This window comes from Syngnathus acus, chromosome 13 (assembly GCF_901709675.1).
Source record: "Syngnathus acus chromosome 13, fSynAcu1.2, whole genome shotgun sequence".
In the NCBI taxonomy this organism is placed as follows: Eukaryota; Metazoa; Chordata; class Actinopteri; order Syngnathiformes; family Syngnathidae; genus Syngnathus; species Syngnathus acus.
The window spans coordinates 12,104,505-12,126,805 of NC_051098.1; the positions used below are offsets into that span (position 1 = coordinate 12,104,505).

The window sequence follows — 22,301 nt, forward strand, 5'->3', positions numbered from 1 at the left end:
CATATTTCAAATTTGCAGCAGTGGAAATCAAAAGATCAAGAGAATACAAACAGCCTCCGATCCCAGCACCCCCGACCAACTCTGGTCCCCATTACTGACAACTGTGTGTGTATGTTTGTGTGTGTGTGCACGCGCACGAAAAGAGAGGAAGGCTTATCGACAGGCTTCAGTTGCTAATGCAGCCGGCAGCATCACAGTGTAAATCTATACCATCTCTAAAATTACACGCTGTCTGATACACCCCCCCACCACCACTTCCCCTTCCCTCCCCAAAATCCATCCATCTATCCATCCATCACACCGGACTCCATAAACGAGGTCATTCCCGCATCATTAATTTCAAATAAGGTCTGATGGAAGAATATGATGATAGCAAGATTGATTAAAAAAAAAAAGGACGATGGGGAAGAAATGGAGAGAACTAGCTTGCGCACTGCAATGTTCATTACCCCAAAAAGATGTCTCGTATAACATAAAATCTTCAATAATACTCGGAAAAGTAGTTCACAACATGCCTGCAGGTCATTTGATTTCATTTAAGAGTATTTACATCCCTAGGTGCTGCTGTTTTGGTGAGCAACAGACTCACCAGATGTCATTGCATCTACAATACAAACAAGGGTATGGGACGCAAGATGAGAAATTGCTTCACGAACCACAAGATCAACTTTAACACAGTAGGTGCTGCTGTTTTGATTAGCAACATTGTTCAAAAGAGCTCAAGATTGTTTGTGTGTGAGCGGTAATTACAATTATATCTTCTCCCCCCCCCGAGGGACGACTATGTGTTTATTTGTTCAAGATAGACAGATCGATGGATAGATAACTTCCCTTGAGGGAAATGAAGAAAATCTAAAGCAGCAATGAAAGTGAAGGGTCAAAAGGTAACCGCGAAAAAAGCCGTTTGTTGCTTATTCCGTCGTCTCGGCAGCACAAAGTCGAGCACTTAAGGCCAACTTCATCGGGGGCTGTAATTACATTACATTGTGACAAACACCCCGCCACATTTATTATACATGGCGGGGCGCGCGGCGGGCAGACAGCGAGACATTTGTTACCGTGGCGACAGTGTGTGTAATCCGCTAATGAAGCGCAATTAGCGGGGAAACAATCGAACACAGGGGAGACACGGACACGCTCCAATCCCTCCTCCTCCTCCTGCATCCTTTCCACTTTCTTCTCTTTCTTTTTGCAACATATCGTTTCACGATTAAAAACATCATGGCATTTAATCAGGCTTTCTTTTTAAACTTCACGGTGGGGGCCAGCTAGGCAGTCAACACGCTTCCCCCGTGTTCAAAACATCATCTCATCTGATGAAGTCTTGAGGGAGCAAACTCTGTTTCTCCTCATCCTCTCGCTGTCCTCACCCCTCCCTTTCCTCCTCCGTGCCTTCCACGCAGCGGCGGCATTGATTTCTGAATTAGGCCACAATATTAAATAATTAATATACTTGCCGTGATTGATGTTTTGCATTAGGCCCATATTAGGTTATCAATCAAAATCCACTTGGTTTAATGTAATAATATTGAAAATGTGTCAGTGGCTGTTCATCCAATTTGTAGCGGAGGCAGGCCAGATCGGAATGGTCGGTGTAGCACAAGGCCTTGGGAGACGTGGCGGCCTTGCTCGCTTATAACCATTACGCAGCGGGACTCGCCATCGGAGCAGAAATAGAAGAGAATACACGATGGGAATTAGGCGGGCGGAGGGGTGCTATGGGCTAAATGGCGATAAGAAGATGTTACATCATGAACCTTGAAACATTCAAGAAGTAGCTATATGTACATTTGGAATCCATTTTGGAAACTTCATTAGTAACGTGTGCCATTTAATGACAGTTTGAACTATATTAAGTAATAATCATTTCATTGACAAAACAGTATAATTTTAAATAAAGAAATTGAATATTTTTTTATTTTATTTGTCAACAATCAATGTCTCACTCGCAAAACAAACGCAACTGCAAATGGGATAAAGTCATATCTACTTATGGTAAAAAAAATAATAATAATAATTGTCAACATTTTTCTCAATAATACGACTCCCCATGTCTGAAAGAAATTAAGACAAAATGACTGCAATGAGCCGATTTACTCAAAACGGATCCTGACTTTTATGATGTAATCACAAACAAAGCTGAACATCAGGGGTACACGTAATGCTAAGATAAAAAAAAATTAAAGCAAAGCAGTTTTTTTTTAACAAACAGGAAGTGACCGACTAAGAGTGCTGATGTTAATTACTGTGGTTAATTAAGTGAAGTTGATCCAACAAACTAAGCAATGTCAAGGTCAATATTGACCAATTTAACACGGTGCCTTCCATCCATCACACTGTCGGTACTTTCCTGCTACTGCCTTCGGTTTCCCTCGCTAGCCCATTCATAGATTTTTTTTTTTTTAGCCTTGATTCACACTAAACTTAAAAGTCCTAAACTTGAATTTTTTCCTTGCAAAGAAATACTGCCTGTGTGAGAGAGTCGATTGGTGCTGACAAGCAACAATTCATGAATCGGTTGAGTTATCGCCGTCTTTGTTCATTTAAAAAAACATGTGGTCTAAAACACAGAACACTCTAATCTTTTGATTTTGAGGTTGTAAAGTGTCTTTTGAGAGCGCGGGGGAGCCGGCATCTTTCCCAAATGATGTCATGGATATCAGTGTCACTGTCACTGCCATGTGGAAGTGGTCTGGAATTCACAATGGGAGGGGGGGCTTTTGAATGAAGAGGTGGTGAGCTAAGAAATTAAGTTATAACGAAATAACTGAGGACTTCATACGGAGACATCATTCCGTGTGTGTGTGTGTGTCAGCCACCCCATTTGCCACAATCAGGCGACTTGTCAAGCGTGTCATTGAGAATTCGTGTCGTTTGACTGCTGATATAACGACAGGCGTATTTATTGGAAAGTCGATGGACACACACGCAGACGCGCGCACACACACGCGTGCACATTTGAATAAAAGAAAGCACGGTGTAATAAACATCCCCCCCGGCCCCCCCATCAGTGACATGTGCCTTTTAGCAGCACAAGGCGAACGCTTGATATGAAGTAGTCGAGGGACGTGATACAAAAAGCCCGGTGTGCCCCTCAGGCTTGATTGCTATCGCCGCAGTTCCTTTTAAACGTGGCTGTCATTTGAAATTGAAATGGCATTCTTGTGCGGGCGCTATCGTGGCGAGCTCTCGGGGTTTATGTCGCAAATAGAAAGGATGGTACACACAAACACACAAACAAGATGGGCAAATGTCAGCAAGGGAGGGAGGGGGGGGCTATCAATTCTCCGTGCAAGACCTGAGAGGAATATGGACTGTTTGTGTTTTTGGACCCGATGGTATTGTCGGTAAGAGCATGATTGAGATTTATCACTGAAGCACTCTAAGTTCCCCCACCCTAAAATCCAGACAATGTTTGAAGGTCGACGGAAATCGGTCAATTAAATTGACAGGCCGATTAATCGGGCAGGCCCTAGTTTGGGCAGTGACGATATGATGAATACGATTTTATTTTTTGGTCCCTTAAAACATACATTATATGTATAAATTACAGGCTAAATATTGGACTGTTTGTCCTTTATTGTTTAACTTCACAATGGAGAGACAAGCTGTCAAAAATGGTCTAAATTTCGCCGAGTATGTCTTTTTAATCGGTTTTAATCGATTAACTCGCGGTGGCATTAGATTACGTTGTCATGCGGAACACAAGAGAACGCTCGTTGTCCGAGAAAAATATTTCCTGTAATTAAGACTTGACCATCGCAGCAATTTGCATATTTGGAGCAAATCAATGCAAAGGCAAAAACATTTTTTTATTTTTTTCAGCTTCATAGAGTGAAAGCTCACAAAAGAAAACGCAAAAGGGGGGAAACGTCGGAGAGCAATCCATTTCCCGGCGGTTTCTTCAATAGCAGGCGGCCGTCTTTCATATCGCCCAATTAGAGGCTTCCCTAATCAGAGCGCTACCTCTCCGTTATTGAGAAGCAGACAATGACACCACCCAACATTCTGCTCGCAAAGTCTGGAGATTGCTGCGCTCATACACAAAGAGCAAAGCGCCGCTACGGAGGGGTGGGATTTTTGTCACTGTTAAAATCACATGTGGAAATCTTTTGGCTCGCCAGAAGACTGATGGGGAACAATGGTGGCTTCGCGCAGCATCTGTCATGGCACAATATAAAAAGATGATCTTGGCATCAAATGGACAAAAAAAAAAAAATAGGAGGGGGAGGAAGACAAGAGAGGGGTGGGGGGGGCAAGAAGGTTATTCATTTGCAAATCAGGCCCTGGCGCTCAGCTCTATTTCAAGCTAGCAGTGGGTGCCAGGAGTTAACAAGGTAATCACTTTCAATCCTGCCCTTCAATTGGACATTGTACCCTCAGCCCGAGAAGAGCTTCTGAAGGAGGGGGGAGCAATATGGCTGCACAACTCTGGCGGATGCGCAGACGCAATACACATTCTGTATTGGCACACATTTATATGGTCAATAAATACAATCGGACGACAAACTATTGGAGAACTTTTTCAGCAACTTCCTTTAAATAATATATGATTGAGATGCGCCGAGAACATGAACAGTGGCGCCTTGTCAGACTTTTAGAGTTTGAATTTATTCCATGACTCAATTTAATCACATCTAAAGAATATTCCCAATTGAAATTGATTCATATTTTGTTTTTTTTACACGATATTTGTCAGAATTCTGACAACTGAGTCATTACAAAATATATATAACAAATAAAATAATAATATTTTTTGTTCCTTTACACTTACAACAATAAAGTAATGATTAATGGCAATATTTTGCAGATTTTTTTTTGATGGAGCAGTTGTCTTATATTGTAATGTGTTAAAAAAAATCCCAAAAAATAAACAAAAATCGGGCTGATTAACTCTCATCAATACGAACCAAATTGATATGGAAGCAACAGCTAGTCTGACATTTGCGAGTCCGTGACATTTTCCTCTCATTTCTCCGCCCCTTCCAATTTCAACATATTTCCATTTGAAATCCAAAAAGACTGTTACAGGTGATCTAGTCACTCTGCATGACAAAAAATGGCAAAGCAGCAGCGAGGATCAGCCTACAGAGAATGAGGGGGGGGGGGGAAGCAGTACATGCAAAACGGTGGCATAAAGCTAACCCTGTCCTAATCCTTTCCTCCTCTCTTTGGCTTGTGTCAGCTGTAACCGGCTGGCCTGTGAGGCAGTTAGCCGCGGTTAGCGCCTGATTTGCATAATCAATATGACAACCTTATTTTTCGAATGCAAACAGGATTTTGTGTGTGTGTGTGTGTGTGTGCGTGTGTGTCGCTAGCCTCTGGCCAGCCTCAGTCATGGCCCTCTTTAGTCCTAATTAGATTAGGTGCGATTATCCCAGCTCTACCTTACAAGTGTACAGGCAGGATAAAGTGTCCACAAAGACCGGGCTGTCACAGCGACTCGGCTCCGGCGTGCAGGTTATCGAAGGTCTGGCGAGACACGTCGCATACATTGTTATTCATTTCATCTGCAAGCCGTGCCTTTTGCACTTTTCTTAGCGCTGTTGCTACTCCTGCCGTGTCACGTAATCGCTAGCCCGGGGTGAGTCTTTCTTTCCGCCTGCCTGTCCGTCAGAATACAAAGCAACGTGGCCCCGAGCGCTCGGCGGCCTGCGGGGTGAGCGCCGGCCGGCGTGCACGCTCGTGCGTCTCCCGGACTTGAAGGAAGGCGCGGCACAAAGAACGGGGTTAAGACGCGGCGGCTGTTTCAGTGCTGGTCAAGTTGCTAAAACGGTTTGGCCTCAAAACACAAGCGTCAACTGAAATTAATCTGGATTTTTTTTTCAGCAATAATAAAGTCAACTGGAAACATGTCAGCAAGACAAAGATACACGTTTGGATTCAAGTACGGTCGCAAACAACATTTTGGTATCCAAATATTAATCCGGAATTCTGCTGAGACATTCTGACGTCAACTCCCTTTAAAAAAAAAAAAAAGTAATATTTTATCAATAGCAAACTCACTCTTGTAATTTGTTTTTCTGGAGGAAACTGGTCTTTTGCTATAAAGACTTGAGTGAAGTGCAGATGAATAAGCCCGTGAAGTGGCGAGAAAATGAAACATTAACAGTGTGCCACAACAATCTTCTTTTTAAGGCCGGACCAAACAAACCCACAACCCTTTTTTTCTTGCGAGAGAAAAACATATTTTCGCCGACAAGTGCATTTACATAATGCTCTAAATCAGAGGCGGCCTGTCGTGTTTTGTGCTCATAACCCGGCCGCGTACGATCTTGACTTCGGAGCCGTAAACAACCGCGGCGGTGAGGCCAGGCGAGATCTTTCGCAAACTGCTCTATGAAAGTCAAATTGCATAAAACAAAGTTTAAAGAAGAGGCGACTAAGGTATACACGGATGCAAAGAGACGACAGGAGAGAATAAAAGAGGGGAACAGGGTAATTGGATTGGGGAGGCTTGTGCGGTTGTGTTTGTCATGCATGTGTGTGTGTGTGCACGTTTTGGGGGGGCAGAGGAGGAGGGGGGGGCTGGACTTCTATTTGGCCGGATCTGGTCTCTGTCATCACGCTCCAGGCCTGGCTTCTCTTCGTGCCTGCCGCAGGTCTCCAACACATCAACACACTCGGACACACACTCGCAACGCTAAATGTGTTAGCGCTACAAATCGCCAGCTAGAGCCAGTGTGTGTCAGGTTTTTTTTTTCCCCATGCAACTATTTGCATACTCCTTTAACAACTCACTAAATGGTTAAGCAGATTACAGAGCGCACTAAGTGGATTGTCACAGCTCGCTATCGCTCACTGGGGGTGTCTCTCCTGTGATTAAAAGTGGCCAGATCCCCCCCCCCCCTCACACACACACACACACACACACACTTTGCTCATACACAGGCACAAGTGCACATTTGGACGGGTCATTCATGGCACTTTGTGGTACAAAGTCACTGCAAAGACTATTAAGACAAACATATTTCCGGTATGATGTTTTCCTGATCAAATATTTGGTTTTACAGCGGCAGTGCACAATTGAGGCCATTTGAGGGATGACTGGCTGACGTTCTTAAAATTATTTCCTAAAGCAACAGAGGTTGAATCTGAAGCTGCTCGTCGTGCACGAGAGAAAATCAAAAGCAACTTTTGCTCATTATTATCTTCACGGCAAAAGAGTATCTAATAATAGTCATGGCCCAAGTCAAGCGCACAACTCAACCGCTTTTAATAAACAAATAAAACAACTCATTGATTTGATACACTGTGAGATTATCCAAAGGTTCTGAAGACGCCGTTTGTAGTTTCATTTACCTCCCCAAAGCAACTTCTACAGACACAGCCTCGAGTCCTTTACACAACACACACAAACACACAAAAAACAGCGGTCACATCCATACCACCCATGCACATGGGAAAGGATGCCGCAGGCTTTGGCTACCTACTTATATACAAAAAAAAAACACACTTTGTACACTTACTGTGTATTACCGAGACTAATGAGCTGATAGATGTTGAACAACGGAAAAAAAGAAGCAGGCAATTTTTTCCTCGGTGTGAAGCGAGGAGGGAGTAAAAACCAACACAAACTGTGTGTGTGTGTGTGTGTGTCTGTGTGTGTTTGTGGGTGTTATTTTGTTTTCTCTGTGCCTCACAGCAACGCGTCTTCCAGAGGTTAAGGCTGAGAAGACGGAGCAGCGCTAGCCAAGCGGAGGCCTGAGGCTCCCGCTGAAACCCCCATTGGCGAAGCTGGGTACTGTTCACTTTTATCGAAGAGAGGGGAAAGGAAATAATGAGAGCAATCACTGAATGGGATCAAACGGGAATGAATGAGAAATCATGTTCGGCCCCAAAGCTTTGGAATGTGAAAAACGGTAAACACCGAGGCCATTTCACAGACATCAGAAGACGCTTTCATGAAATGGAGACTCTCGGTTGGTATCTTTAACCTAAAGCTCATTACAGCTACTTTTGCATAAACGGGGGGAAGATGTCCGAACCACTCGGACGAGACCGGGAAAGGTGGACCTGGCACAGAATAAAAGTTCAGCTTCATTGGGAAGACCTCGTGATTGAGGATGATGCAATCGCCCGAAGGTTAGCATAAGTTTTGAAAAAATCAGACTTCAGGTGGAGAAATGTGATGGAGGAGAAAAAATTTAAACTTGAGGTTGTACAGACTCACCGATTTGTCAACAACTAATTCCACAATGATAGCGTGATCTCGACTACCCCGCTACTGTTTTTTTTATTTTTTGCCCCGGCTCCCTGTCTCGTCTAAAAACGCCGCGAGTACAACGTGTTTTCTTTTACACTTAACCTGTCTGCAAGATTCAGCTCACCATTACGTGCATGTCAAGTCAACTTTATTTCTAGAGCGTCCATTCACAACGTCTTAAGGCACTTTAGCACGTTGAGCGGGTCACGAACCACACAACTCGTATATTATATGTATTGTATATAAGAAAACCATCAGAAAGCACAAGGAAATGGAGGCTAGGGGGAGAAAAATTCTCTCTTTAAAGAAAAATCTCGAATAGAACCCAGACTCTGTGGGGCAACCATCTGGCTCGACTGGTTGCTTTGAGATGCGGGGGGGGGGGGGGTCAGAATGGGCACGACAACAGCTGTATCAACAACTAATAGTCCCATCGTGCCAATTATTGGAAATGATCAGCGGTGGCGCCGTAGCAAAAGGGTGCGGCGAGTCGCATTCCTCGGTGTGACGCTCTGTTATCCGCTTGCCTTTTTAGATGCGATAAATAACAAAATGTTTTGTTTTGGGTTTCCTACTCCCGTGGCGTGATGTCATCAATGTTGTCGCCGTCGCCTCTCCGTCCTCGCATCCCATAGCGGATGCGGCTTGAAAACAGCCAACTAAAATGGGACATTTGATGGAAATGTTATAATGATATCGTATTCTAGCATATCGGCCATGCCATTTATTGACACGGGCCCCTTTGAAAGTTTGCCGCCTTTTGTGTTGACAAACAGCCCATCTGTCAATTTGAGTCTCCCACTTGGGTTCGCGATATGTGCTTTGGTGCAAGCGCACACTTGTTCGCACAAGTTGGAAAATTAAAGAGGATGAACGCACGGTGGCATGCGTGTATTTTAGCACATGTAATTAAGTATATGCCACCAATGTGGTGATTAATATGGCCATTAATAAAAAAATTGGGATGCGACTTAAAGGAAATCCACCACTGACGCACAAATACAGAGCCAGGGGAAAACAAAAGACGTCCGGCCTCGCTGGCGCGCACCTCCAATCACCCACTTAACCCTTCGCCACTGGTGAAAAGCAACAAGATCTCTTAACAAGAGCTCGTCGTTTCCAATGAATTTTGCATGAAAACACGCCGGCGGAGCACCAAGTTGCCTGCTGTCATACGAGAGGAGCGCTAAATGTTTAATGACGACAACAGCGCGTGCACAACAGTGTGGGTTGTCAGGGTGCCGCTCTGAACCCCCCACCCGTCCCGCTTTCATCCTGACAGACTCTCCAAAAAAGCTCCTGATCCCTCGCACCTCCCCTCCCACCCAGCAAGGAAACCTGGATGGAAATGAGCTTGGAGTACTACAGTGTGAGCGCTGTTTGCGAGCCAAGTGATACAGATCACGGAGGTTTAAAATAAGACCCCCCCACCCCCCACCCGTCCCCGACATCACCATTAGACGAAGACGAGAGGAAATGAGGGAGAAGACAAGGTGGCGGGCGCAGACAGGATGCACATCTGCAATCCTTGAGTTGAAAATATTCCTCAAACATTTCACATCTGTCAGCTGTCTTTCTTGGGCGAAAGGAGCAATTGTCATCCTGCTCATCTCCCGTAGAAGCGTGCGAGGAGCATCCACGTCGTCCCGGTTTAGGCTCCCGATAACGACGTGACGAGGCCCACAGACACACCGGCGAGTCAAAAAAGTTTACCATTGAGTTTTTAAAAGGGGGAGTTTGCAGCTTCAAAACTGTTAGAGGGCTGAACGATTTTGATGATGAATCGAATTCAGGTTTTTTTATATATATTTTTTTTATATTATAATATTATTATATTATTTTATTATTACATTATTTATTTTTTATTATTAACATATAATATTTTATACTATTATTTAATATCATTTTATTATTTTTTTCAACAATAGGCAGTTTGAACCACATCTAATCTTGCTACAGGTGGTTGCATGCAACACACACAAACACACTCTCACACACACACACACGCACACACACACACACACACACACAAACCTCGGAAGTTCATATGTGCGCTCAAATGAAGACAGGCTCAAGCGGGGTCAGCGATAAAGAAGGAGATTCCTATCGGCGCTGAAGGATATTGAAGCCTTAATAAGAAAATAGATAGTCGCCTAGCTTAACATTTTCTTTGATAGCTTTATTTGTTTTCCTGATAGCCATCGAAGAAAAGCAATATATAATGACAGCAAATATAGAAGCGCTATTCCTTTAAAAGAAACTGCATGCGTTCTGAAAATGAATTTGGGAATATCGAAAAACGCTTTAAGACCTCGGTTCAACGGGCCTCGGGAGATGAAAGATTTTTCTTTGGCTTTATTCGCTTCCTAATTCAAAAGGAGGACGACACGAGCGGTGATGCGGCGAGACGTTCTGATTGGCTGAAACGGTCCACAGGGGGATTTTTTTCATGACACGCCGGATGTAAACTCAATGATGCAAAATGCCACCTGTGAAAATACAAAATTAATAACACCAAAAAAAAATCTGTGGCCGTTGGTATATTATATGTAATTTAGTCTAATTGACTCTGTTTAAAGTCTGTTTAAAGACCAAATGGTGGCTTGCTGAGCTCTGGCGGTGCTCATTAAACACGCCGCCGCACACGGAGTTGGCACCGTGCTGCATATTTGAACGACTGTGGGATTTCTTCTATGTCAAACGGTAGCTCAGGCTGAGCTGGTCAGCGTTAACATTTGATATTAATTATTTCACTAGACATGCGGAATGCGACTTTAACAGGATGCGTAGACATTTCTCCCGTAGAGTGGAACCTCGTTACAAATGTCATTGTTCACGGACAAGTTAAGTTACGCACAATTTTTTGGGGGGGGAATGACTATTTTTGTACTATTTTTGGAACTGGCATATTAAATGCTGGACGTAGGTACAACGGTTGGAAGGGCTCAGTTGCATCTGTTATTGTATTCCTACGAGATTGAAATTTATTGAGGTTTGCTAATAAATTGAGATTGGCTAGACAGTGAAAATTTCCATAAAGCACCCACTTCGGATTGATTTTAACTTGTGAGTTCAGTCCTCCCGCACTGATGTGAGGCTGAGCAGATGGTGTGCATCACTTAAGCACACACATACATCAATCAACGTTCAATCTGACGTTTTAAAAATGGCGGAACTCATTCTGTGTATGGACACACACACAAAAAACAGGCAGTGTATTATTTTCAAACAAGGCTATTGTTCAGCTATGCGTAACCCGAATAGAAAAACATCAATAGCCTCAAAACAACTCCAAATATATTGTTAAAAAATATTTAATAAACAACTGCAGTTGAGCAAAAAAATATATATATAAGCATGCAATATTGGCGAAGAATTAAGGATGCTATTCTGGTAGTTTACCCTGAAGCAAAACAACCTGTACGCTTGCAGACCTCAATGAAAGGTTGCAATCTCCCACTTTTTTGTCCCAAGACAGACACACTAAAGGCACCAAAGATGCGTAAAATCTTATTATGCAGCAAGACTTATTGCGGGCAGACCACGAGCGGCAAAAGTTGCAAACTTGAACAAAGTCGCAAAAAATGGAATAACCTTCGACTCCTCTATCACCGTGTCATCTTTTCTTACAAGGGGGAACTGGATCAGATTAGCTGAAGGGTGCGGGCCTATGCTTGATTGCAGAAGGAAATTGAAGGAGAAAGCAGTGATGGGTAAAAGGATTGAGTGACGGATGGATGGAAGGACGACCAAGGCTAAGCTTCATATTTGCCCTCGGTTATATTCTGCGTGTTCTCTATGGAGTGGACATTAGGACTAACACGGGAGCGGTGAGTTGACTGGCGCGTGTACGTTTGCGTGTCGCGGGTTATTCATCACTTACGTCTTTTTCTCCGCCTTGTCCTTGTTCTTCTCTCGGTCCCGATCCCGTCCCTTGTCTTTATCGCGGCCCTTATGTCGGCTCCGGGTCCGCTCTCTGCTGCGGCTTCTTCGGCGGCCGTGGCTTCCTCGGCTCCTGCTGCGAGAGCGCCGGTGGCGGGAATGAGACCTAGAAGACAGACGTTTAAAAAAAAAAGTTTCAGAATCATGAAAGCTAGAAATGATCAACAGTGTTAAGATATGAGAGGCCCATATTATGTATACATATATTTGATCTATTTTTTTAGAAAAAATGAATAAATTAAAATATATATATATATTTTTTTATTTTATTTCCATATTTATATATTTTCTATTTTTATTTTTTTAAAGATATATATTTTTAGAAAACAACCAGATCAAAATAGCCACCGAATAGATTGCGGTCCAACTTTTAAAGTGCGCTCGAGACGGTTCCGATTTTCAATCGGGCATCACTCATACTTTAAGTTCTCTTTCACGCTCTCTGTGGTTCTCCGTCAATACTTTTGACAATAACATATAGACGATATAATAAAAGAATTGATAACATGACCCCCCCAAACCGCTGGAAAAGTAGATTAAATCGACAGCCCGGCTGTCTTTGTGGAGTCGTTAGAGGAGATGGAGGCAATGTAATTCTTGTGACTGTCACCAAAAGGCTTCCTTTAAGCGCTCCGCGTTCATTTTTCACTGTGTGGGCATAATGTCACGGTTACATAAAATCAAACACACACATACACACGCTGCGGGGATATAGCCAATTAGAGCTAGGCTCAGAGGAGGACCGGTCGTCGGTATTGATCCCGTTGCTGACCCCCCCTGGTCTCCAAAAGATTTACAGTTGGAGATTTACTCTCAGCATAGTTGTACCCACCCATGTCAACAGACATAAGAAGCTAACATGAAGCCAGACAGAAACATTTATTAATAATAATATTAATACTTGCTTGATTTCAAGCAAACAATTTTATCAGTGTGGCGTTTGCGGGCCATCGTGATTGGAAACCCCAGTAGAAATCAGCTGCTATCGTTATTTTCCATCATCTATCATTTTATTGATTTGTCTATAAAAACAGTCAAACCTGCTGTCCACTAGCTTTATTGCTTTCCCCCCTCCTTTATTAGTTTGCAGTTTGGGACATGCACAGCTGTCTTTCTGCCGACAGAAAACTAATCATTTTCTTCAGACGCCTGTCACTGTACAAACAGACAACAGTCTGACAACTGTTGCAATCAATTAGGAGCTGAGGAGAGCGTCGCCGTCGCCGTGGGGACGGGCTGCGCTATTTTGAGGCGATTCGGGTGGGGAAGGGAGTTGCAGTCGGGGTTTTGGTACATCCAACAAGACAGAACCGAAGCTTCTTAAGTCTACGGTGAAAAACTCGATTTTGGACGCATCTACTTTGGGAAGAGAGTCGTTTAAAGTGCTCTGATTAAGGCGCCAGAAAGTTCGGATGTTCTAGTAGGCTTTTCTAGTCAATGGACATTTTTTCCCCCTATTTGGGTTGTTGACAGGTTGGAGGTCAAATTAATAAAGAGAAAAACCCTTGGCATTATTTAAAAAAAAAAAAAAAAGTAATTCAATTTCAAAAAACATATTAAATTTAAAAAAATAAGAAAATAGAAATTCACAATCACAAAAATCTGACATTTGAACAGGGGTGTGCAGACTTTTACATCCACTGTAAGTTACCAACTCCAAACAACAAACCACAAACTGGTGATTAAGACGAGCTTTTCCTGGACTAATTGATTTCTTCAACTTTGAAACACTTCACTTAATACTCCTCTCATTTGATGAATCCTACTTTGCGTGCAATTACTTTCCTCGCACCTTTTGTCGAGACGCAGCTGAGCAAAACCGCAAGCGTGAGCCCCCATTTTAATCAAACATCTGAGCAAATTTGATTGAGTGTGTTTATCAGTGTGCACCAAAGCGGCCGTTAAGATTCACAGAGAATCACAGCTAATGGGAAAAGGGAAAAGAAAAACATTGGCATTTGGGGTGAGGGAGGGGCGGGGGGGTCGTTTCGGAGTCTCCAGGCGAGATAATTCATCAATGGCGCAAACAGACTTTGGAATGAGTGACTCTGTGTGTTGACAATGCCTGCGCATGTTTGTAATCAACAGTACATGAGGGGGGGAAAAAATAGGACAGAATCGCAGCGTTCCAAGCTTTCGTCTTGCATTGAGCGCCAAGCAAACTGCGGCCAGAAGCCGCAGATGCGTTCAACACAATCTCCGTCTCTGTTTCTCTCTCTCCCCCTCCTCTCTTTTTTCTTCCCTGTGAAGAAACAGCCCACTTCTGGGGTGTGCGGCAAATTAAATTGACTGTAGTTAATAGAGTGAGCCTGTGCTGCTAAATGTCAATTTCCTGACCAAGTCCTTCCCCTTGGAGAATGATTAGCTAATTTAAAGCTAGGGATAAACGGGCTAATGCAAGGCGAGCACAGATAAACGTTTGCGGCCGGACCTCATGCCAAGTCTTCCCTCCGCTTTACATTTCATTGGCCTTATTATCTCCGGGGAAAATAGGTGTCCCTGTGGCCTAAATAAATATTTTCATTTCTAATAAAAGGCCCTTGCTGTTTGCTCCCACATATGAGCCCCCCGATCCCCCATCACTGGCTTGTTTCACCATTCCCCGCCTCGTTTCGCCATCTCCATTAAATCCCCACGCTGCAATTGGCCGGCGCCGTTTTTCCCGGGGAATTATCAATCGAATAATTATGCGGCATGTTGGGAGCCGGGCTAACGCTTATCACCGCTGACCCCCCCCCTCCCCTCGGTGGGCGCCGGGATATGATCCCTTCACCGGAGCCCATTGGGGTAATTACGTGAAGCTGGATGATGTGTTACCCTTATCAGTCAGCATTCTATTTCTGTATTTTATTGAAAATTGGACATTAATGGCAGCGACGCGATATGACGTGTGTCAGATACAGGTGAACGCCTCCGCTGGCATCTGACCCCCGGCCGAGTCATTATTGATACCCGGTAGGGTGCCGAGCGTGGACATAGGCGCGCAGCAATTTCTTATCTTCAACCAATTTCTGCAGAATTCATATTGTTTCCTCTTTTCTCCATCGACAATCAAAAGCTGGAAGCAGCAAAGTCCAGCACTGTTTGTCCAGATATGCTGACATAATTAGAAGAACAACAAATCCAGTCAAGTTCTTCCAGACGCTCTGACCGAATATTTCAGTGACCCGAATGTGACCAGGAAGCGTTTGAAGAATTTGAGAGATGCTTTAAATGAGGTCACAATAGTTTTCAATTAAAATTGATTCAACATTGGCAGGATTGCGAACGTGACATTTATTTTCTACTTTACAAGCACATTCGGAACTTTTGATTGGACAGCTGGCGATCCGATGTTTTTGGACTGCTTGTTTTCTATACGTCCTTAACCAATGCACCCTGATCAAGCACAATCATCTGAGTAAACAAAACACAAACTATAGCTCACACCAACAAAAAAAAAAAAGGCTTGCTTGGCATCAACTATAGCAAACAGGAGACAAACTGAAAAAAGAAACGGGCCACATTTGAAGAACTTCATTAACGTCGAGTTATTTCCACTGACGGCACACAGCAGCAGTTTAGTATTCCGACTTAAAAGTCACTTTTAGTTTTTCATCCCTGGCATTTCAATGTGTCTAAAAAGCACCTTGAGTGAGCAATGCGTATTCGCTGCTGCCAAAAGACGCGGAAAACAGCTGTTCCCGCCTGACGCTGCCAGCTGAACGGAATGCAAATATGTTAACCATCCAGAATTTATTACTTTTGAGTGCTCTTCAAAAGCCACAGCAGACACAAGTTTAATTTATGATATTCCTCTAATTATGAGAGCTGTTGAAATCATTTCCCAAGCTGCTTCCTCCTTCCAAGCAGTCGCATTATCCGTTCCCTCGGTTCACGGCGCACGCACACGCGCCCGATACGCACAAGGAATGGCTGGCTGCAAAGTAGGTGATTGTGAAGACAATTAAGACAGCAAAGGCAGAGCATGAAAAGATCCACAGAGATGGTTTTCTTTCCCTAACCCTCCCCTCGGTCCTCCCTCCGCGTCATAAAAGCAATGTTTAGATTTGTCATAATCGGCTGTTTGCTTTCAATTTAAGCAAGCGTCAACACAAACGTCTGCAGTGCAAGGCTGGCTGGGCTGTGAAGCAGAAATGAGACGGCGGGCGGACCACCCACCCAAACGCGCACACACACACACACAGTTACAGAGACAAGGTCAAGTCATTTAGCAGAGTTCAAAAAGCCTTTAGATCTATATGAACCTACGCCGGGCAGCCGACGATGAGGGCAAAAGACGAATTTGTGCCGAAAGACGCTTTTAGTGTGTGCGTGCTGATTAGCAGACGTCTTCGTCGGCGCATATGCCGAGCGTCACTCAGCCGCTCCGTCGCAATCCTAAACTTGGCCGTCTGGTGGGCGCCCGTCACCTTTGACCCGCGCGCAGACAAAACTTGACGTGACACCCATTAGCAGCTGGAGATTTGGAGGCGTGGGCCGTGAGGTCAAGTGAAGGTCACGCTTCGACTAGGTGCTAACTTGCCAACTCGCTCACAGTCACTCAGGCCCGACTTTTTCCAAACTCGCCTTTCCCAACTTGCTGCCGCCATCCGTCACAGCCCTGACACGATTAGTTATGGCCGGTTAAGAGAGAGATGTTATTGGTTGCCAAGATGTCCGTCTAGAAAACACTGGACAAGATGGCGGCTGGGAAGGTGAGGTTGGGACAAGAAGCAAGTTTTTTTTTTTTGCGCAACGTTCCTGGACCTTCATCTTAAAAGTACCCTGATTTGCTGGTAGCCGTTATTATCATCTGTTTGCAATCATAAATTAATTAATTAATTAATGCATAAATAAATTAATTAATGAGTCAATAAATAAATACATAAACAAACGCAAAATAAATGAATAAATAAAGAAAATATATAAAATAATGAAAAAAATAAAAGAAAAAAAGAAAAATAATAAATATTGGGATATATAGAGAAAGCTGGTTCCAATCAGCCGGTGCGCACCTTCTCCACTGGGCGATGTATTTTACTGCCTCTTGTACACGTTGCGTATTTATGAAGTGGCGCGAGATCTGAGGGCCCATAGCAAAACAACCTTTTATTGTTTAAACGTGGACTGTTGGGCCCCGTCTGTGTGCTTAAGTGATTTAGGAACACGCTCACAAGTGCGGTATATAATAAAAAAAAGAAATCATAAACGCTGAGACAAACCATGCGAGTAGACTGTAACAGGCACCAAGGAAGGGGCCGACAAAAAGCAGACATGCATTCCACTACTAAAAGGAAACTCCACTTAATTAAACACCCAAGAAACAACTTGGGGAAGGAGTTTGTTTCGAATAAAAGAAGCAGCGCTATCGGTTTCCAACATAAAGTTCTCTTTTGACACAACTTGGGCTCGTCAGGCTTTTCTCGTTTTTAGTTTTTTCCCCCGTAAGCTCATGTCACCATGAACAAGAGCCAGCGGTAAACGGCCCATCAGGAAATTAATAGAAAGTAAAAAGAAAATATTAAATTGTGACCACAATTCTCGCCAAAACTACTTTTATTTCAACAATTATTCCTTAGAGGAAGACAGTCAAAAAAGAAAGATCCTGTTGTATTAATATTGTGTCACAGAAACTAAGTTTTAAAATATTGAAGGAGACCTCACATTGCCACATTTAGCTCTAGCATTTAACATTGCATTAAATCGTCTATTCATATTTTATTTTATTTTCATACCTATTTTCTCATAACTTTATTTTTACAATTGCAGCCCATATCTTATCAAATACCTTATTCTCAAAATATTAGGATTTTTTTCCTTCCGTAACGGCGACTTTTTATTCCTTTTCAGCCCACCCCTGTAATATTTTTTATTAGCATGTCAAAGCCCAGATTGAAATGATGCCGCAAATTACATTCACTCTGTTATTTTAACATCCCGTACTGTGACTTAAAGGAGGTATCTGGCATATGTCAGCTGCAATTGCTTGACTGCATTTAAAGTACTTGAACATTCCCCCGATTTTGATTTAAACCCAACATCAAGAGTGGCCCAAGCGATCCGCCTGCCCTCGGTTGCGCTCAATCGCACAACACTTAACAGCGTATCCTTTGGCCAACCCGTTTATTTCCACTTCCTGCTTCCTCAGCCCAAAACCGACGTCGGGGACGGCTAGCAGAAAACGTTGAGAAAGTGTTTCATTACGTTCAAAAAGACTGTCAAGGTTGAAGTCAGGCTGCACGTGATCTTTGTTTCATTTTTCTGCCACAACTAAATGTGTGAGTGAAACCACGTGTGTGTGTGTGTGTGTTCTTCCCCGGCCCACTGACAAGTTAGCTCTAATTTGCTCTCAAGTTGTCCACTTGGGGAGAAGTTGAGCGATGATGGAGAAGGATTTTTTTTTTTTTTTTGGCAAGACAACGCACGTGGCTCCGCTTCATGATGAGTTAACACGCATAAATACACATCAATAATCCCGGGCTATCATTCACACGCTCTCTTTATGAATAATTATTGCACACAGGCAAATCAAGAGATCAAAAGACAACACATCCAAATATTTTTACATAGTAAATGTGCTCACACTTACTTTCAGGCTGTGTTGATGAACGTGAGCTAAAAAGTCCACGTTGTAACTCGGAGTGTGCCAGCGCATTACAAAGACACGCGTGCGGAAAAAATGTCCATATGGTTTAAGCGGGATCATAACCGGAGTTCAAGGTAAACACGGCTGACTGAGGTTTGTCCATGCGTGCTCTCTTAGCTCACGTCTCCAAGGGCCCGCTCAAAACCTGGCCACTGCACACACGCACCTTTCCCTTTGTATGTGTGTGGCATGGCGAGGAGATTATTAAGTGTCTAATTACAGGTGCCACATACAGTGCATATAAAAAGTCTACACACCCCCTGTTCAAACTACTGAAATAAGATGAATCATTTCAATTATTTTCCACCTTTAATGCGACCTAGAAATTGTAAAAAAGTAATCTGGGAGGTAATAACAAACAGATAGTGTTGTTGCACAAGTGTGCACACCCTCTTATAAAAAGGATGTGGCTGTTTTCGGAATCATCCAGTTACATTCAAACTTGTGTAGAATGGGAGTCAGCACACATCTGACACGTGTTATGGTATTTAAATGACATGGTATGTAAAACGATAGTTCTTCTCTGTAGATTAAATTTTTGGTCATATTTGGGGTGTCTGGAACGGATCAATTATACTTGCATTATTTCCTATGGGAAACATTGCGTCGGTTTCCGAACAATTCTGTTTTAGTCAAACGGTTTAGTCACAAAACATTTGGTTCCACCTTGTTTAGCTGGACGGTGAATATTTTCTAAAGAGTGCATCATCTAATTAGTGAAATAAATGACATGGGTGACTTGAGGGGAATCAAACTTCACAAAGTTAAGTCGCAGGCCCGCTTTAGCTTCGCCAACTCGGCGACTACCGCTTCCAATAAAAGTCAAAACGGGACAGATGGCACATTTGCTATCGAATGAGTTTGGAGCAGACGGTCATACATTTACTTTACTAACAGGCCTCTTTCGAAAGCTGACCTGACCATCACGCACCAGCCGCCATTCACTGCCCTACAAACTGAGCTTCGCTGAACGCAGATCCGGGTTGTGAGCAACTGGTAGAGGCTCCTTTGCTCTCTCTCTCTCTCTCTCTCTCTCTCTCTGTCTTGCTCTCTGGCTCTTTGCCTGGCGGCCCAGGGTGTTATTAGACGTCAGGCCGCCTCACAGCTCCAAACGGCTCAATGACAACACACGGGTCCTGCCAATTAGAAATAATTAGACAGCCATTTCAGTGGCAAGTCTTTTTAAGTGCATATATAACGATGCAATGATGCTTATTAGGCGGCCCGAGCCAGCGAGGAGCGCGGCCTCAAACGCTTTGGTGCCGCAGAAAATAATTATGCCAGTGATCACAAAGCGAGCTGCACATCTCTGTACTTCACCTCCACGCGTTTCAAAAATCCACTTCATTAGCTCCCGTAATTAATCCTCCAATAATTGCAGGAAAAGCCCAGTTTACCTCCCTTCGTTTCTAATTATCATCTTATAAATAGTTATGGTTCTAATTAATGTGTTCATTAGGCAGGATATTTCTCTCAAAGCCTCGCTGGGAGCCAAAGGTCCGGCTTGGCTCTCTCTGAAGCCTAAGCAGCCAGAAGGTGAGGCCATCCTGCCTGCATTTGCTTTTATTTTACTACATTCAACCTCCTAATTGGCATTTAAAACCCAATTTGGAAGAACTTCAAGAAGCTTAAATGAGGGAGAGAGAATGAGGCTGATAGAAGGAGCAAGGGAGAGTGAGAGAGATAGAGATAGTTTTTTTTTTTTGAACGCCAGAGCTAAAAGCACGTCTGACTCTTTCTTTCTTTCTGTCGCTGTGGCCAGAAGGACGAGTCATTTTATTGTCATCAAGTCCACACAATGAGGACTAACAATTTATTTGACATTGCTCACATCTTATTGAGTTTACGGATAATTATTAATTCGTCAGGTCACCTTGCTACTAAAAAGCAGACTTGGCAAAAGTTTGTGCTAAAGTATAAGTGGGGGGAAATGTTTTTTGTCATGATTCAACTCTTGTACATACTGGTGGTAAGTTAAAAAAAAGTACAGACTAAAACAAATCTCAAACATCATCAAATGAATCAAACTATTTTGAGAAGTGATTATTGTTCAGAGCCGTAAATAAACTTAAAATGACCAAATTGTCTGGGTTCAGCCTCTCAGCAGCTAATACGCTCTGAATTCTGTAGTGCTTCATGAAAGCAAACATCTGGTTTGACTTCTTTGGAAAACAATGATCAACACATGATCAACTAATCAACTTTGATGCAATGAAAACAACATGTCCCGATAGCTACGATAGCATTGGAAACAAAACAAAAAAATTTTGAAATAGCAAACGATAACTGAAAATCTGTACCAGACTTGGATGTTATTTTAAAGTTTGATGGGGGGGGGGGGAGAAATTATTTAGGCACAAGACAACTTGCCAATCATTATTCTTGAAGCTTAAAAATTATCTTATATAAATACTTATTTAATAGCCACAATGACTTCAGATGTTCGCCTATATGCGATCATTTTGTTATTTTCGATGTTCGTGTTACACAGTGCAGACTAGGCTGCAGCTCCGGGGAGTAAAATGGTGTGTTTTTGATACAGTGGGATGGAGAAGTGTGTTGAAGTGGTGTAGTCAGGTATTGGAGGATGGCAAAGGTGGGGAGGGGGGCGGGAGCGCTCGCGGCGAGGCGAGGATGAAAGCGGCTGTATGTGTCAGTCACTTATTCCTCCCATTGGTAAATAAAGGTTTCTGGCAACAAAGGCGAGCGGCGCTTGACTGGCCTTTACGGTGGATAAATAAAAGAGACAATACAGAGAAAAGAGTGAAGAAAGAAAAAGGAGAAGGGAGCAGCGGCGCATCAAAAAAATGGTGGTCGGATCTTATGACGGGGAGCGTGTTGAGAGCAAAGCAGAGCAGTTTATGTCAACACCTTGGGCAGAACAATTAACTGAATTCAATTGCAATATAGTAGAATGATTTTTTTTTCTTCTTCCTTTTGTTTTTTATTTATATACCGACGAGCTAAGTTCAGTGCTTAACAAGTGTAAGTGCTTAGTAAGTCAATTTAACTTCAAACCTATAAGTAGCTTTATTTTATATTAAATATGATTTCAATATTATTTGTCTAAATCCTTCATTTCTAGTAATGACTTTTATACAATCCAGCGGTGCTCTGATGCGTGCAACGCATCTTAAGTTACGAGACGTTGGTTGGCCGATTATTTGCAAATTTGAGATATGCTATTAAATCACACAGTTTAGCGGCCATGTTTGTGGAGCATATCATGACAAGCCGTAAAAACAGTAATACTATTATTATATTTATTATAAGACTAACTTCATCTTTTTGCCGGATTTTTACTAAGGGAGACACAGTGACCCCCCCCTAAAAAAAGTAACCCCAGTTTTTCCTTTAAAATAAGGAAGTGACACCCACAACCACCTGCTACATCACACACACACACTACAGTGTACATTAATATACGACACATGGGGAATTACCGATCCAGGTGGCCCGGTTCTAGATTTTGCCCGGCCCACCTCGTCTTCATCCCTCCCTCGGTGTGACCTTGCACACTCTGTC

General features: G+C 43.1%; 1 protein-coding gene across 2 annotated transcripts in view; it reads right to left on the minus strand.

Moving 5' to 3' along the window:
• The window catches only part of rsrc1 (arginine/serine-rich coiled-coil 1), a 69,552-nt gene that overhangs the window by 43,223 nt on the left and 4,028 nt on the right, over positions 1-22,301 (minus strand). For both annotated transcript variants that reach the window (XM_037268072.1, XM_037268069.1), the window contains exon 4: positions 12,090-12,254. In XM_037268072.1, coding sequence (XP_037123967.1) covers positions 12,090-12,254 — 165 coding nt within the window. The remainder of the gene's footprint in view (positions 1-12,089; positions 12,255-22,301) is intronic.